The sequence below is a fragment of the Cetorhinus maximus genome, chromosome 15 (genome assembly GCF_964194155.1).
Source record: "Cetorhinus maximus chromosome 15, sCetMax3.hap1.1, whole genome shotgun sequence".
NCBI classification, from domain to species: Eukaryota; Metazoa; Chordata; class Chondrichthyes; order Lamniformes; family Cetorhinidae; genus Cetorhinus; species Cetorhinus maximus.
The window spans coordinates 23,567,656-23,586,512 of NC_135893.1; the positions used below are offsets into that span (position 1 = coordinate 23,567,656).

General features: G+C 41.1%; 1 protein-coding gene across 1 annotated transcript; it reads left to right on the plus strand.

The window, feature by feature from the left end:
• The first annotated feature begins 24 nt into the window (after positions 1–24).
• Positions 25–16,341, plus strand: szrd1 (SUZ RNA binding domain containing 1). The gene is made up of 4 exons (XM_078558119.1): positions 25–242; positions 5,525–5,574; positions 12,137–12,385; positions 15,661–16,341. Exons 1-4 carry the CDS (start codon positions 51–53, stop codon positions 15,761–15,763), a joined length of 594 nt encoding a protein of 197 aa, XP_078414245.1. The 5' UTR covers positions 25–50; the 3' UTR covers positions 15,764–16,341.
• The last annotated feature ends 2,516 nt before the right edge of the window (positions 16,342–18,857 follow it).

Here is an 18,857-nt window from a genome sequence, read left to right on the forward strand (position 1 = left end):
CCTGAGCCGGCACGCTCAAAGGACTGAGTTGGAACTGGGCAGCAGTGCGCATGCGTGACTCGGTTGTCCGTCGGCACTTTGGTGCCGTGTCGGGCGCCTGCGCATTTCTGGCTGGCGGCGTGTTGCGCCTGCGTACAGAGTATTTGACGCGTGCGCCGTGCGGCCGGGGGCGAGTGAGCCGAGAAGCTAAAATGGAAGATGAGGAAATCGCGGATAATTGGGAGGAAGCGGCCGATAGTGGGGTAAGGAGCGGCGGATGAAGCCACGGTGAGGCTGGGGCTTCTTCAAAACAGGCCTCGTGGTTTGTCGACGAGGTTAAATAGTTTTCTCAAGGCCTGAGAGTTAAGTAGGAGCGGAGTGTGCAACAGTTAAAGGGTCCCAGTGAGTGTCGGCCACAAGTGTGGGGTTAGGCAGCAAGGGGAGCGGCATGTGTGAGAGAGCAGGAGGTGGGGGCAATAGAGCAGGGCAAGGCCTAGGTCTGCAATAGCTTAGAACCGCCACACTCCACTAGCTAATCAGTGCCGGCAGCAGGAGGGAGACTAAATATCGTAACATGACCAGAAAAGGCATTGGGAACGAGTGATGCGGATTCCAGAGCGACAGAGGTAATGTATCCACTGCAAGGGGAGGCGCGGTCTTTGCCAACTCCCAGAAGTGGAGAGGCTGATCTCCTACGTCTCTCTCTCTGGGGAAAGGTGAGGGGATAATGTTGATGACTTTTCCAATGAAAATAACTGGAAGGGAAATAAGTGCTTCTCAGAATAAATTAATGCAGAGTTTAGTTTTTGGAAGGCAGTGGGGTTTGGGGTATTGTTTAAATCGGGTTATAGTGGAACAATCTGTGGCATTCACTTGATTGAAGTATTCTCGGTTGTCTGGATTCCAAACTAAAGGCCTCTCGAGAAGTTTATTTTACCTTTACCCCCTCAACGTTATTTATCGATTAAGTTTTCTAGCACGGTTTTTCAAATGGAACAAGAATTATTTTTCTGCAGTGGGAAGAGAGTACAAAAAATGCCTTACTTGTAAGCACCTTTTGAAAAGAAATCAATGTATGCAGCCCATTCTTCAACGTGCCAGAAACTTAATTATTGCGATCAGGCATCTTCAGAATCCTGCCCAGCAGCCTACAGAAGATGTCAGTATTTTAGATAAGTTGTGCAATAAAATTGCAGTGTCCTAGGAATTGAGCTTCGTTTGTAACATCGGATATGGGATTATCTACTTTGGTGTAATTTACACCATTGTCAATAGTCATGTTGCATGAAGTTTATGATCCAGAGTTTTCAAAAACCCCTAGTTGAAGGGGCAGGCTGCAGGCCTGCATTTACATGTTGATCAAAGCTTATACATTCTTTAATGACCTGTTTTGAAAATGTACTAAATTATCCGTCACCTCTCATAAGAAAAGCAGAGTTTTCTTGTTTACAGGAAGGTAACTAAACCGAGAAATTCACCAGCGTCTTAGACATAGATTTAAATTCTCACTCCTCTGTCCTGACAAATGGGCAAAATATAGATTTTTTTTGAACAACATTTAAGGTGGTTACGCAACTAATTTAAAGTCTTAATAAAGCTTAGTGTATTGTGTGGTAGCCTCAATTATTTGAAAGTTATAAACTTGTTCTGGGAGCCTTATCTGATGCAGCATTGAGAGCTCACATAGCGGAATCATTTTCTAGTACAGGGCCCCCTTTGAAATCCCTCACGTCAGGATGTGTTAGCAGTCAGGTCCAGAGAATGTTATGGAAGGCCCATTTAGTGCTATCAGCGGTCAATGCTCTTTCTGAATTGAGAAGCCCAGATTAAGGATAAAGGATCATAGTGTACAGCACCCTCAAGGCTAGAAACAATAAAAAGGGAAAGACAGGGAGGTGCAAAGTTCCAAGGTTATGAGTCCCTCGAAGAAAATGTTTGTGCTAAATATGGCTGATTGTGTTTTAATGTGCAATGTCACATTGATTATTCATGAGTATTTTCACAAATAAAAAAGAGAGCAATATAATTCGCCAAAAAGATCAGCTAGGATGTGACAGCTGATACTTCTCTCCTAACAGCAATAATGGTGCCCCAGTTACAAAGCTTGGTGCTAATGGTAGTATGTGTTCACCTTCAGTGATCTTGCCAGCAAGATCTCTAGATCTGCCAGCTTTAAAATCAATACAGAGCCTGCTTGATTAAATGCACTCCTGAGATTGCTCTGTATGGGTTTTAAAGTTGGCAGGTTCACTGAGAATGGTACTGTAAGCACTGCCAACATGACTATATGCTGCCTTTAAAATTATCCCTGTAGCGGGGAGGAGAATCAAAGTTGGTTTATAAGAATGGTTTTGACTGGGTGTCTGATAGTTGGTGGTGCTGCTGAATGCATTAGGAAGTGGAGCTGCATAATTAGCTGTTGCTGCAGGGAATCTTTCCAGGAGCTAAGGTCTGTTGGCATGATCTGAGGCATGTGGATAGGTAAGACAGTGCCAAAGCAGTTTACCTTATTTTCGACATTCTTGATTATCTGCTAGAATGTTCCGTTCATTATAGCTGATAATTGAGGTTCCACCACAGACATAACAAGGTCAGTACAAAGAGAATGTGGCAGCATGGTTTCCTCCTCCAATTTTATATGCAAGATATCCAGTTGTATTCTTATTTCTTGTACCTGGACTCTGGGAGGTTGAATAGTTTGATTGTCAGTTACATTGCACTCTCTGGGCTTCTGGAGAAGACGGCAGCTGGTTGTAAAATAATAACAGTGAATATTGGAAATAAAAACAGAAAATGCTGGAAAAACTCAGCAAGTCTAAATGCATCTGTGGAGAGAGAAATTGAGTTAACATTTCAAGTCTGTATGACCCTTCTTCGGAAATACTGCAAATACTCTGAATCAATAAGCAGCTTTCAAGTTTTCACTCCTGTAACAGTAAATTCTCTTCTCTCTAGAGATACTGATTGACTTGCTCAGTGATTCCATTATTTTCTGTTTTTTGCTTTGCTACAATATTTTTCCACTTTCATTTTTAAAAAGTTCCTGATTACCCTACAAGCATCAAAAGTTCAGAGTGCTGACTGTAAAGTCATCCATTAAAATAAGGAAATGTTACAGTGGGGCAAGAGAAAAATGTTTGTAGCTAGAGGTAAAAGATAGTTGCCTATTGGACTACAAAGTTCTCCAATCTGGTCCGGGCATGTGTAGGAATTGTTATGGGAGCAATATTCTATTCTTGGGCTTTGTAGAATTAAAAGGCTTGCAACAACTTGCTATCACACCTTTTGGTTATCCGAAAGTGCTTTTCGTACAATTAATTACTTCTTGAGTGCAGTGACTGTTATGTCTGCATGCACGCCAGCTATTTTCCACAAACAGCAATTGAATGAATAAACGGTTAATCTGCTTTTGATAGTTTTGGAAGAGGGAATGATCTTGGCCAGGGCACTGAGAGCTTGCTACTGTTTAACTAGTGCCATGGTTTTATGTTTTCACTGAAGGACAGCACCTCAAACAGTGTCGACACAGCAGTGAAAGAGAAGCTGCAATGTCAATATTAGATGTGCTCAAGTTCTGGAGTGGGACTCGAACCTGAATTTGTGGCGAGTGCACCAGTTGAACCAAGCTGACACTAAAGAGCTATTGAAAACAAAAGAGTCTGCCATGAAAGTTGTGACCAAGCTTCTTGGAAGATGCTTTAGCAGAGGAGGTGATCGTAGAATGCAATCTCCTAGTAACTGGCTGATTAGTTCATCAAGTTTGCCCTGATTAAAAACAGTAAACGCTGGAAGTGGTCAGGTCTTGTAGTGTCTGTACAGAGAGAAACAGGGTTAATGTTTCAGGTCAGTGATCTTTTGTCACAACTGATGAACTGCCAGTTCTGATGAAAGGTCATCAGCTTGAAGCATTTACTCTTTGTATCTGCACAGATGCTGCCAGACTTGCTGAGTATTTCCAGCATTTACATTTTTTTTATTTCCGATTTCCAGCATTCAGTATTTATCTGCAATTCTGCAATGCAGCCTAATTCTGCAATGGTTGTTTTTAAATATAAGAGTTACTATTTGGGGCTTGGCGAGGTAATGAGGTCTAGAGTACGAACAGATGAAAGTGGCTGTTAAACTTGCAAGAGACATGTAGAAACTGTGTCTTAAGAATTGAAACAAGCAAGATTTTTCTTCCTCCACTCCATCCCCCTGCCCCCCGCCTCAGAGGACACTGAGGAAATCGAGGTGTGGTGATTTAAGCGCAGCACTGCAGGATAAATGGAGGCTAAGTACTGAGGGCATGTGATCTGCAGGAAATGGAACGTAGTGTAGAATTAGCAGAAGAGTGAATAGGGTTGCATGGTGAGTGGGAGAGATAATGAGTGGGTGAAACTGGGTTAATGCAAAGGAGAAAATTAACCTTCAACCACAACACATAGTGAAACCATTTTCGAAAATTCATACATGGGGTGTGGGCATCACTGGCAAGGCTAGTAATTATTACCCATTCCTGGTTGCTGTTGGGAAGGTGGTGTTGAGTCAGTCTCCTGCCTGGCCATTTCAGAAAGCAGTTGAGATGACCACATTGCTGTGGGTCTGGCGTCACACATACTGTATGTAGGCCAGACCAGGTGAGAATAGTGGATTTCCTCCCCTAAAGGCAGTCTGGTAGTTACATGGTCACCATTATTGATACTAACTTTTGGGGGAATGGAGCTCGTGTCTCTGGACCATTAGCCTAGGCCTCCAGATTAGAAGTTCAGCAAAAGTACAACGATACTGCACCCTGTACTACCAGATAGCATGAACACATTGTAGAAGTGGGTTCGGGAGGCAAGAGAGGGTTATTTGCATTGTGGGACTGTCCCCAGCAAGTGAAGGAAGCCTAAAAATTGCAATAAGATATGTACTGTATGGTAAAAGTCATTAATGTTGATGCCTGGGTATTATCAGGGAGAGGGGTCCTCTCAACAGCGAGCTAGTTCACAATAACTGGTTTTGGTTAGGACTGATTAATCTTTTTTTTTTGATCACTACACATTTAAATGTGGTGTTGTGAAGTGTGAATGCGTCTGCAGACAAACCTCTTTCTGGGGAGAGGAAGGATTGTCCCCTTCAGGATGTCTTGCAGCGTTTTGCCAATCCTAGTGGTACAGCTAATGTTGCATCATCCTTGCTGCCCCAAGTGCCTTTCGTTTTCTATTTTAAAATGGCCATAAATCAAAAAGGCAGTGTGCCTTCTGTTGCAAGTGCCATATTTCTGAAACCTAAAGTAGGATTTAATTTCAATTAACACGTGATTTGTGGTGCATTAAACTGGCGTTTGCCTATTCTGCTTTTTCTGATTTTAAAATCAGATTTTACTTTTGATTGCTTCCACCCTGCCATCGTATTTACTAGGCTGCTTAAAGTATTTGCAATCCAGCTAATCTACTTAGGTTGATCATTGCCTGGCTTTGTGTCCATCTCTGTATATGGCTTGGTGTTCAGGTGAATATTGTTTCATAGGGTGGCTTTGTATGTACTTATGTGTTTGTTTGTGTTTCCTTTCTTACAGGAAATTGATCGACGACTGGAGGCAAAACTAAAGATCCAACAGAAGGAAAAGTAAGAACTATTTCTTTTTTAAAAAATCATTAAAATTGTTTGTTGTTGACTCCCCCAATGACTCAATTGGTAAACACCCCACTCTGTAAAATTGAGGGAAGTCCCTAGTCAGTGCTACCACAACAAATTCAAGAGTGAGAAATCGCCATTCAGCTTACCAAAGCTCATCCTAATATCCCAGATCTCCCATCACAGCCAACTCTAATCTGGATGTGATGTTTGCCAGCCTCACCAGAAGATTATTCTAGCCATTTAGCTGTCTTTGAGTAAAGGTGTTCTTCCTAATTTTTGTTTTGCATTAATTTAGTTTAATGTCCTTGGGTTGTGCTTTCCTAATTTTTGAAGTGCTGGGTTTGCTTGTTCCCTCGTACTGGCTCCTATGTTTACATGAGCTAGAGAAGTGAAAAATCAACCAGAGTTCAGATACCTGATTGCTATTAGTGACCTCTGCTGGAAATATTGCACATGTACCGTGCAAAAAGCACAGGATCAGACTTGGCTGTGGTGGTCTTCATGACTAGATATTCTGCTTAGGCTTCCTGTTGAAACTCGCAGCAGAAGGCTGATGTTGCTCATGGGAATGTAGCCCAGAATAAGCTGATGCATACCAGAGAGGAGCAAAGAGCATTAGGGAAAGGAAAATCTTTAAAAGACTATTGTAATTTTCCGAAGCTGGTATCCTGAAGGAGCTTTCTGATTCTGGTATTTGCAAATAATAATGTAAATGGAACAACCTTAGAGTTGCTGCTTATTAAGAAGGAAGACACATTGTAGTTGCCAATGACCACATAACATGCAGGTGTCACGCGATCCAGAGATCGTAACTCCAAGGTTGAGTTGTAATGTAAGCAAGAGGTTCAGATGACACAGCTGACTAGAGGTGAAGCTGGAGTATTTTGACTAACAGCCCTATAGTTACATTCAAAATGTTCCCAATTTCTGTTTGCATGGAAATTAAGTCCTGTTGATCTCACAGATTTTGTAAAGGGGCAAAACCTTTTTCATCTTTTTTCTAATGTCATCAAGACAGTTAAATGATAGAAGAGTGATAGTTCATAAACTAAACTAAATCTAGAGAGGATAAAACTGTGGGTTCAAGGAGATTGCATTAAGGAAGAGAGAGGAGACACGCTGGAGGACTGCTGGACAGCTAAAATGATCCTATTTTCAAAAAAGGGGGATAGAACAAATCCAGGGACTTATGGATCGGTTAGCGTAACATTGGTAGAAAAGTTATTAGAATCTTTACTCAAGATGTAATAGAAAAAAAATGTAGAAACCAAAGCAGTAATAGCACAGATTTTAGAAAGGAAGGCCATGCTTGATCAACTTTATTGAATTCTTTGAAGAAGTAACAAAAAGTAGACAAAGGTAATTTGGTGGACATAGTAGTAATCTGGTGGACTTCCAGTTGCCTTTGATAATGTACTGTATTGTATAGTTCTGCCCTCTTTGAAGCACTTGATACTGAGAATGGTGCACTTGATACCAAGAATGGTAGCAATCGACCAATAAGGGGAGTTAAGAATATGAGAACATAAGAAATAGGAGCAGGAGTCAATCATACTGCCCCTCGAGCCTTCTCCACTATTCCAAGGATCATGGCTGACCATCGGTCTTAACTCCACTTCTGCTCACTCTCCATATCCTTTGATCCCCTGGGAGATCAAACATCTTTCTGTCTCAACCTTAAATATATTCAGCAATGTAGTATCCACAACCCTCTGGAGTAGAGAATTCCAAACATTCACAAACTTTTGAGTGAAGAAATTTCTCCTCTTCTCAGGCCTAAATGATCGGCCCTTTATGCTGAGACAGTGTCCCCCGTGTTCTAAACTCCCCAGCCAGAGGAAGCAAGCCCAGTGCGTACCCTGTCATGCCTCTTCAGAATTTTGTATGCTTCAATGAGATTACCTCTTTTTTTAATATCAACTTCTGACAGTATAGACCTAGTTTATCTCTGCCTCTAATCATAGGACAACCCCCTCATCCCAGGAACCAATCTAGTGCCTCCAATGCAAGTATATCCTTCCTTGAATATGTGGACCACACTATACGTAGTACTCCAGGAGTGATCTTACCAAAGCCCTGTACAATTGTAGCAAGACTTCTTTACTTGTCCTCCAATCTCCTTGCAATAAAGGCTGGTTTACACTTGGAGGAAGTGGGCATGGCTGAAGGACTACAGGAACATAGGAAATAGGAGCAGGAATAGGCCATTTGGCCCCTCGAGCCAGCTCTGCCATTCAACTAGATCGTGGCTGATCTTCTACCTCAGCCATTTTCCATAGGATATACTAGATGAGTACTTTGCATCTGTCTTCATGAAGGAAGAAGATGTGGCTAATGTCATGGTGAAAGACACGGCAGTTTGAGATACTAGGGCCAAAAATTGAAAAAGAGAAGGTATTAGGCTGGCTGCACTTAAGGTTGATAAGTCACCAGAACTGGATGAAATGCATCAAAGGATACTGAGGGAAGGAAGGGTGAAGATTGCAGGGTCACTAGCCATGATGTTCCAATCCTCCTTAGAGATAGGGGTGGTGCCAGAGGACTGGAGAATTCCAAATGCTGCACCCTTGTTCAAAAAATGGTGTAAGGGTAAGCCCAGCAACTGCAGGCCAGTCAGTTTAACCTCGGTGGTGGGAAAGGTTCTAGAAATGATAACCCAGGACAAAATTATTAGTTACTTGGACAAATGTGGATTTATTAAGGAAGATCATGGATTTTTTAAGGGCAAATCATATTAACGTTGTTGATAAATGGCCATATAAAGATTTGTCAGCAAAGTTGAACCTCATTGAATAAAAGGGACAGTGGCAGCATGGATGTGAAAGTTGACCGAGTGACAGGAAATAGAGAATAGTGGTGAGCGGGTGTTTTGTGAAATAGAGCAAGGTATCTAATATTAGCAGCACTGCATTTCTTGATCTAAATTGATGACCTAGGCTAGGGTGTGTAGGGCACAATTTCAAAACTTGCAGATGACAAAACTTGGAAGTGTTAAGAACTTTGAGGAGGATAGTGATAGAGTTCAAGAGGGCATCAAGGTGGAATGGCGGATGTGTGGCAAACGACATTTAATGCAGAGAAGTGTGAAGTGACCCATTTTGTTGGGAAGGTCAAGGAGAGGCAGTATAAAAGGATACACATTCTAAAATGTGTGCAGAAGCAGAGGGATCTGGGGTATATATGCTCAAATTTTTCAGGGTTGGCAAGTCAGGTTGAGAAAGCAATTAATAAGGCATATGGAAATCCTGAGCTTTATAAATAGAGACAGAATGTAAAAAAGCAGGGAAGTGCCCGGAATTAGCCACACTACTTCAATTGAGGCCAAACCAGTACTTTAAGGTTCGCCGTAAGTCTTCTGTCTAATTCTGGGCACCACACTTAGGAAGAATGTGAAGGCACTAGAGTGGGTGCAGAAAAGATTTACTAAATGGTTTTAAGGATGAGGGATTTCAGTTGGGTGAATATATTTGAGAAGCTGTTGTTGTTCTCCTTTAGAGAAGAGAAGGTTTAGAGGAGATTTGATAGAGGTGTTCAAAATCATGAGAGCTAGGACAGAGTAGATGGTGGAAGAGTTGTGATCTAGAGGATATTGACATAAGGTGAATGGCAAAAGAACCAAAGGTGACATGAGGGAAGAACCTTTCTATGCAGCGAGCGATTAGGATCTGGAGTACACTGCCTGAGAGTGGTGAAGGCAGATTCAATCAAGGAAAAATTCTTTCAGGAAACAATTGTGATTATCTGAAAATAAATTTGCAGGGCCTCAAGGCAAAGGTTTGGGGAGTGGGACTAGCTGAGTTGCTCTTGCAGAGAGTTGGCACAGAAACAGTGGGCTGAGTGATCTCCTGTACTGTAACCATTCTGACTTTTTTCCTTTAAATTGGCTTGTTGGTCATTGTGTCAGCAGTTGGAGTCTCTACAGTTGGCTTCAGTGAATTGAGCTTGGGAGTGGGATGAGGAAAATCAGTCAGGGTTAGTGCTTTTAATCATTTATGTCATGATTCTCACTGAATGTGTAGACCAGCATTGATGACAGGATTACGGTAGAGTGAAATGGTTCTTACAATTGTGGCTTTTGATACTTGCAGGTGAAGAATGATTGCCTGAGTTTGAGTGCTGCATCCCAGCACTTCTCACTGCCTTTTATAGAAGGAAGTGGGGGGGAAATCATTTCTTCACTCTGACTAATTCATAGGCAAGGTTGAGGCAAAAGAGCATCTTTATTTTTCCCAATTTGGCAGTTAGGGAGTGCTGTTTTCCATTATCTGGACCAACTTCTCCAGGTGATTCAACAGATTAATAAGGCACTTATCACCGTTGCTGTTGGTGGGATTTGCAGCAGGCAAATTGGCTGCTGATTTTATCCAATATCTACGACGCTTCAAAAGCAGTTGCGTGTTAAATGATTTTAAAAGCCTGAGGTGATGAAACTATGTAAGTGCAAGTACTTTTTGGAGGAGTGTGCTTATGTACTGAGTAACAGACTATGGATCTTGTGATACAAGGCATGTTGTGGACCTGGTATTGAGCAGCACACACATTAGCTTAGAAGAATTGCATTTTTTGAACTAGCGTTGCAGTCAGTGATATGGGGAGGCAATAATGTGTGTACCCTTGCCATGCATTGTAAACTGAGTCAGACTGTCTTTCTGGTGGGTTGTGAAAGTGTATGGCAAAGCATACCAGCCATTGTATTGGCAATAGTTGAAAAATGGTAGTGGTAATAGACCTTCCAACCTCAGAACAATCATGAGAATAGGGGAATTTTGAAAGTTTTTTTTTAAAAGTCTATTTCAGAAATCAAAATTTGCTGGGGATTTCTAATCCTGCTTGTTATCCAATGATCAGTTCCACATCTATGAATGAGTACATTTTAAGCTCCTCTGTTTGGAGGAAAGCTTGCCAATATTGACAGACTCCTGTTCCCAGTTCCAAATGATAGTCCAAAAGAAAATAGTCCTGTAGAACTGCAGAAAATTATTATTGGAACCTAGCAACAGAAGTAACATGTAGAAATCTGATAGGTGGACATAAATCTGAGGATCCTAGGTTGAAAATTTGTTCTATAAATGGAAAAGGAAAATCAGACTTGGCTATTTTTTCTGTGGGGAATTTGGGGGGAGAGGGAGCAACTTGCTTAGTTTTGTTGCTAGACCTGCACATGAAGAATGTCCATTTTGCTGAGGTGGTGGAGGATCTTCATTACTCAGTTTAGCAGACTATGAATCCCCAGTAGCTTTAGAGGTGAGAGATTGGGCTGAGAAATTGAAAGGAAAAGATGTAGAACTCGTGTATCCAAGGAACTGGATTGCTTTGTGCTGAAAGTATTCGGGTAAATGCAGTGCAGTGAATTGAGGCGGGTAATCTCTTGTCCTTTTGGGGTAGAAGTGTACAACTGCAGGTGTGAGTCACTGAATAGTGCCATCCAGATAAGGAGAGTGATCTACATAGCATATTGTATTACTGATCAAGGCAGTTATTTGCAGTGTGTTTCGCCCTTCAATCAAAAATATCTTAACTGATAGAACAGCCAGAATACCTGTACCTCTGACTTTGCCAGTAGTACAAGAAAAATTAAAAAGAATGTTGGGTTTCTGCAGCACAGAGAGCAATTAAACTTTGGTCTCACCCCTTGTTTATGTAATGGCGCTTGTGCATTTAATCAAAAGGACATTGTTTCACCTATACAGCGTGAAATTCTTTTATTTGGTGATGTGACAGTGCTATCCTTTATAAAAGTGCATCATCCAATTTACCATGAACTTGGCTATGGGAGCTCCTAAATTGCAAAATAAAACCTGTTCGTTCCACAGCAGCAAAGTACTTTTCATCCTAAAGTTTCACTAAAAAGTCTGTAACCAGTTGTAACAAGTGGTTCGATAACTTATGATTCCACTCCCTCCATCTCTGCTGCCTTACACTTAATGACTGCTACCAATAATTAAGATATTTACTTTGGATAAGAGTTTCGGGTGGGGAGTGTAATTACTAAGATTCACAAGCTAATGCAGTTTTGTGGGACAGGCAGGGTGGAGCAGAGTGTTTTTTTTCCTGTCTGTCATTGTTTTTAAAAGTGAAACTTAAGTAATCTAAGATTGGAGGTGTAGTAAATACGGTCTGGAAGCTGCCATTTTGCTTGGATTTTTGGAAGTCGGAACAGAGAGGTTACATTACAGTACTGATTAGTAGGCTGAACGCAGACCAGGAACCTTCTGAATCTGTGCCTCAACTGAGCCATTGAACAGGCCTGCCTATTTTGTTATGGCAATTTAAAAAAAAAATCAGTCCCTTTCTTTGTCAGCCTAGCCTGACAAGAAGGGTGGGTGCACACTCTTGTAGGCAGTGCCATTGCACTACGTCATCACTTCATGTCTCTGCGTTACTGCTGCCGTTCTTCCTCAGCACAGCTTTTATTCAAGTTCTGCCATAACCTTTCCTGGTCCATCTTCGCTGTATGCTGCTTCTCATTTTTGTTTTAGACAAAGCACTGGAGGGAGGAGGATGGGGGGGGGAGTGGCATTCCAGAAATGACATTCTTGTATTTAAACAGGAAATCAAAGCTGGCACCTAAAGTTCCCATCGTCATACAGGATGATCTCCATCCAACACCCTGCACTCCACAGATCCGCATTCTAAAGAGACCGACGAGTAACGGGGTGGTCAGCACGCCGAACTCTGCTACAAGACCTCCTCCACAAGTCAAGTCACTGGCCCAGAGAGAAGCTGAATACGCAGAAGCACGGAAACGGATCCTAGGGAGTGCAAGTCCTGAAGAAGAAGATAAAACTAATACAGAGAGGTAAATGACAGGACAAAGGATTCTTCATCTACCAAAATTCAATTTTTGATCCATTTACAATAACTGACTCAAGCTGAGAGTAGCAGCCATTTAGTCACTCACCAGGTACGAGTTTACCAATGTAGTACTAAACTGCACCTGCTGTAATTGATTCAGTGGCAGTTGTTGGTGATAATTATGCTATCCTATTTACACCTCCTCCAGACTATTTTTTTCATTTAATTGTCCCATTACCTTTTGCCTTATACCATCATCCCTTTTGACATTTAATCTCTTCTACCTTCCAACCCATCACAGACCTTCCCTCCTGTTCTCCCTGTCCTATCATCATCTATCCCTGTCTTTGTACTCACTTAAAAGTATTTAGAACTCTTGACTTTTTCCAGTTCTGAAGGAAGGTAATTAACCTAAGACTTTAACTCCATTTCTATCTCTCTCCACAGTTGCTACCTGATCACTGAGTTGTTTCCAATATTTTCTGTTTTTATTTCAGGTTTCCAGCATCTGCAGTATCTTGCTTTTGTATTAGTAGGTAATTCATTGTCTTGTCTCAGAAATCCTGCAAGCATTCATATTTATCATCTTTTCATTTGAGCCTAGCATGTGACATCTATTTAAAAACCCACCCTTGGGAGGGAATGTAATCAGGCTTACTGTTGAATCACTAGGAAAGATTTTGAGGGAGAGCCTTCCCATTTATGGTCAGAGGTAACAAAAAGATTATGGCAAAGCCCTGTATGTGGTTGGTCAGTAAGTTGGTGAGGTCTGCAGAGAGAGAGACCAATAAATTTCAGGCAGGTTTCCTTTAAGATAGCTTTGTATGTATTCTTATTTTGTTCAAGTACACAATCACATGATTTGTATATTGAACAGTACATGTATCTGAACTGAAGACCACCAATGGGAGTAACTGGTGCCATTGAATCACAAGAGGATAAGTAAAACTTGTAATAGTTCTCCCTTCTAATTGCTAGCCATTGACCTCTGCTAGAAAGTGCACATATATGAATACTGAGCGAGTACAGAATTAGATTTGCCTGTAATGCACCAGAGTCAAATTACTTGCCAGTATTTGCACTTCTGCTCATCCCAGGTATCTGATTTCTGGCAGTAATTTCCGGCCAGACTTTCATTGCATCCAAATTAGGTCATTTATGTACAGTGATGCCACTTGCCCCATCTCTAAGTAACTCAGTGGAGAACTATTTCCATCAATTTTAGCCAATGGGACCTAATAATTTACACAAAGGAACTGAGCAGTGGAATTCAATGAGTTGTTTGTTTGGGACACTTGAGGTACTTTACCTTAGTGACATTCATAGTTGGGATGAGAAGCTTGTTCCACTTGTTGCCATGTTGGGAATGGGGGTGAAGAAAAGTCCAGGTTCAATGAAAGGATTTATCATTTCAAATAACCTGTTGTTTCATGATTCACGAAAACATCCTAGCTCTTGGACACGTCTAACCCTGGCCATTACTGCTGAATTTAGCAACAGAAGAAGATTTTAATTCATTTTAGGCTGTCACTTATTTTGAAGACATTGATTGGGACAAACCTGAGGGATCTTTTCTTACAAGTGGCAAATTTCACCTACATATTTGGATTTAGCTGAAGTTACAAGTGGTTTCAGTACATCTGTATCCATGTGTGTTGAAACAATGGATAAATATGCTAGTGTGACTGCAAGGGCCACATTCTAGTAAGTTTATTTCAAGTTTTATTAGGTTGACCTTAATCACTATCTCCTGTTATTAATTACCTAATTTCAAAGCTTTAGAATGGACCAATTCCAACAGGTACATTTAGCAGGTTCATGTCAAATAACTAGCTTTGTACTTTTAAGCTCCCCATCACATTTAATTGATGTTTTTGTATAGGTAGCACCAGAATTGCCTTGTTTGTAAATTAATTTTTAAAAATATTTTCTTTCCCTTCTCTCCTGAAGTCATGGACTTCTTGGGCCCATAAGCATGGGGGCCCTCTGGTACTTTGCTAAGTAGCTCAGTGAGCACTGAGTGACACAGTGAGATGAATTGTTTACTTCAGACATTCTTAAGGACAAAAGCCCATGATAGATTTGGATAGCTTCTCCCTGTGATTTGAGAATTATGCCTGTCACAAGCAAACACTACTCCATCTTTTTATCCTAATGTTTTATGCGTCAGAAATGGGACACCAGTTGTGGTGTGTAGAAGATCCTTGTGTTGACAGAACTAGGTCAGTTTGTAAAGCTGTGTGAATTTCTTCTTTAAGACACGTACACCCAAGTGAACTGCTTGCAAATGGAAACTGGCTAAACGATAAAGTAAATGCATCGTACATTATCGGCTTGCGTGCAGAAAATCTGTACCATGTTGAAAGTTGTTCTTCTAAGCCTAGAGATATATATTTAAATTGACAGCAGTTGGACAGGATGTTGTCTGTTTGTTTTCTATCAGATGGAGACCATACTTGTGTGCTGCTAGATTAGAATCCTTTGGTATGTGAGGGATAATGTGTCTCAATGAATAAGACCCTTCAAGATGGGTATATTTTTATTTATCCTCTTCTGTCTGGGATAGGTTTGTACTTGGTATGATTTTCTTTTAAACCATCTTGTCAGCAAAATTTGATCTGTAGCGATCAGCTTATAATTTGCACCCTTTTCTCTAGTTATATGCCATTTTTGGAAAAAATGGTTGAAAAGATTTTGATAGCCCTGAAAACACGTTGCGTTCATGCCAGTTTTCATGCATGCTTCAGGAGGTTGGCTGTGCTGATGTTCCATCAAAAGTGCCCCCTTTTTCAGATTGTGTATTTTTTTTGCTGTCAAGTAAAAATTTCAAAAACATTTTCCTGTTCCTTAATTAGTAAAAAAGGAAGCTCCATATGGGAACTTTGATTAGATTTTTGGGAGAAAGGAAAATGAAGTGTCTTTCAACTCATCTAGATATCTAAGGTTGAACTGTGAAGTCAGTTGACATTCCATGTGGACACACCAGTATTGGATGAAGTTCAGGTTGGACACTTCATATAGTTATTTGTATATTGTGTATTGCTGTCACACTTTGTGCACAGGATCCATACCTGTTTGTGAACAGAACATACTTAAAGCATTCAGGGACATAGCAATGTCTAATCCTCAATCCTTTTGGGATAAATATCATCTCTTAAATGTTGAAAATAGCACAATGGTCTACTCCTGGTTGTAACAGTATGTATGATCAAGAACTTGACATTCTCAACACTAGCCTGATATTATCTCCAGCAAAAGCTAATCATGTTTATTTTTCAGGCCAATCAGGATCACCCAGTTGGAGGAGACGAGGCAGCAGAGCTGTGTAATTCGACAGCCCCTGGGCCCTGATGGTACACAAGGCTTCAAACAGCGCAGATAAAACGTGGGCCAGCGAGCGCGCTTTGTAAAACAGAACTTTCCAGGACCGAGCGTGCAGTGTTGGACAGAGAGAACGGACTCAAGCAGAGGACCTGATCTGCTTCTCTTGCACTGTGATTCCCCCTTTGCTCCGCCCACTGTGACTTTTCTCTTTGCGCACTGTGACCCCTGCTCCGCCCACTGTGGTTGGCACACTGCTGTGAGCTCTCTAAGGAAACCGTGAAGGGGAGGTTTCTTGCAATCAGACTGGCCAAGAATACATTGTGTGCCATTTCTAACCAGAAATTTGCTCCAGCAATAATACTGTTTAAGAATGTTCGATAGTTTATCTTTTAATTTCAGAAAAGAGTTTGACTATGTATTAGTGATGGGTGCTGTTTGTCCTATTTCAGCCCACACTTCACAGGATTATTTTGGTTTCTTCCCATCTGACCCATTGCCACAAGATAGTCTTTTAAGAGTAATTATATTACTATGTGAAGTACATCAAAAAATCCATCAGAAATGCACCCATTTTAAGTTTGGCTCATCTTTAGCTATTTATTGTAGGCTGTATTTAAAATAAATGTTTTCAAAACATCTATCTGGAGAAAGAGGCCAAAAACATGAAATGATCCACAAAAGCAATGTGGAGCACAGACTTGGGCTGTTTGGCACAGCAGACCAAGGGGTACATAGCAGTTGTGTTCAGTAGTGCAAGTGGTCTGTTGTACAACCAATTCCTGTCCTCGCATCCATAGTAAGCGAGCAAGTCCATCAGTTACCAGTGAACTAGTTTGGGGGGGGTGGGTGCGGCGGGGGTAGGAAAAGAGAGAAGCTCGGAATAGCGGCCGTGAATGTTGCTGTATCTCACCCACCTAAATGTGGTTAGCTGCGTTGGCTAAATCCCAGCTGATCACCAGGATTTATTTTTTATATCAAATACTAATACGGTGGTGTGATTTAAAAATATGGCGTACCAGGGTAGCACTTAAGGTGCTAGCGGCATAATGCTGTGGTCACGTGATCTTATTCCAGCACTGCCTTATGCTCAAATTCACCAGCTATGCTTTGTGCATGATGGTTTTTGGTATAAACTGCAGGATAGGTATAACTTGCAGTAGTAGAAAATCTCTTTGTAAAAGAGGAAGTTTCGGCAAAGGCCATGTCTGTAGTTAATGCTGCTCCCATTGTGAGTCAGTGCAGAGCAGTATTGCTTCAGAAACTGGGAAAGTTTTCAACGTGTTCTGTTTGGAACCTTTCCAGTTTTACGAAGGGGAGAAATAAGAGGAAGAGAGAAGGACAAGGAATAAATGTAATTTTTTTTTTAAAAAAGGGAAATAAAATGGCTCCAATCACATTATATGTTGCTTAGAGAAGCTGAAAGGTTTGAGGCTAAGTAGTGGAGCCTGAGATTTTGGTACTGTTTTTTGTCTCCCATCTGGTGGTTGTGTGCATTCTGTGCCCTGCTGTCTGACACTAAAGCGAGGTGTTGCAGTTACTGCCCATCACTAGTACATACTCTTAGTATTTTTCAAGGCAATGCCTTTATTTTCTAGAATTTAAAAAGAAAAGCTGTTTCTAGGTCCATCTAATGTTAAAAGGGCACGTATGTAATTTCCTTGTGTGGCTCGCACATGAATCATCTGTCTTGTGTGTGCGCAAATGCGCATGTGCTTGTGTATGTGTGTATTCTGTATATGTCTGCCTGCGAACAAAATATTGCTTCTGTGTGGGGGGGCTGGGGTGGGATGGAGTGGAGATTAATTGATGAAGATTGGTAAATTTCAACCAGTGCTTGGAAAAAAAATATTAGCTGCCTCCCTCCTGTACAGCTGCTAGCACAGCCTCTCAATACTCTAGCCATCAAATTATTTGCCTGAGGCATAAAACCTGGCTGAATTGATTTGGACTGGGGTTGAATAGACTTCAAATGCTGTCCTTGGTCATGATGAAAACTGTAATATGTCAGACCCTAGAAGATTTTTAAACTTTTATAACGAATAGTATTCAAAGTGCTTCCCCAGCAATTGTTAATGTAATCTTTTATTTTCCTGCATAGCTTGTTCCCAGGTTTGGGTTGTCAGTTATTTTCACACTACCTAGCATTTCACTTGATCAACAGACTGACACCAAACCTGATCTCTGGTGTTGATGAACTTGGTGCAACTGGAACAATTGCCTAAGACTCTTCAGAATATACTTGTTCTGTAAATAATAAAATGCCTGACTCACTGCTGGTTCTTAGGATTAATATACTGCATGATGTGGTATACACACAACCAGGATGGTCATGGTTCTAATCCAATTTCAATCAGCCAGGCAGTGGTGGCTCATACAAGTGGCTTCTGTGCCCCTGGGACAGGGAGGGGAAAATCTAGGCAGTTTTTTGTTCTACATGGTTATTCAGTAACTATTAGGAACGGGCGTAGACTCAGTTTTAATCCTGCTGTTTTACCTTTTTGATTCCCATCTTTCCTCCCTACTCCAGTCAAATAATCTACAGGTGCACATTGTTCTGCTCCCACATCACTTGGACAAGGTACTGTCTGTGGAATTGTACCCAAGTCTGAGTTAAATGCCTTCAGGTGTGGAAAGGTGGAGACAGAAAATTTGAGGTAATCACTGGATTGGGGGATTTATATTTCTACAAAAAGGCAAAGGTATAAACTATTTATGTACCTAAAAGCATAGTTGAGTTAATGGAGCAAGTAATTGTTTGTTTCCCAGTCAGAATTACAATCAGGCGACTAGTTTTTTTTAAAAATCAAGCTTTTTTTTTCTTGCAGTTATTGATTTCAAAGCCCTTGTGTCTAATGGTAAGCCAAAAAAAAACTAGTTTACAAATAGAGCAAACATGTAGTAGATTACAGCTGAAGGCTGGCGCTGGTATGAATTGTGCAACATTCTGGTGTTTTGTGGGGTCTGTTGGACTTGAGCGTCATTGCCAAGGAGGCAACGTGTTTGCAAACGCATGGTATTGTGCGGACAGAATGAAATAAAGTAACAAAGTCAAAACTAGTCTTGTGAACAGGACTGTGGAAGAGTTGCCATGTTCAGTTTGTTTGGACTGGAGGAATCAAAATGGGCTTGAAGAACATTGTACACTTTATCAG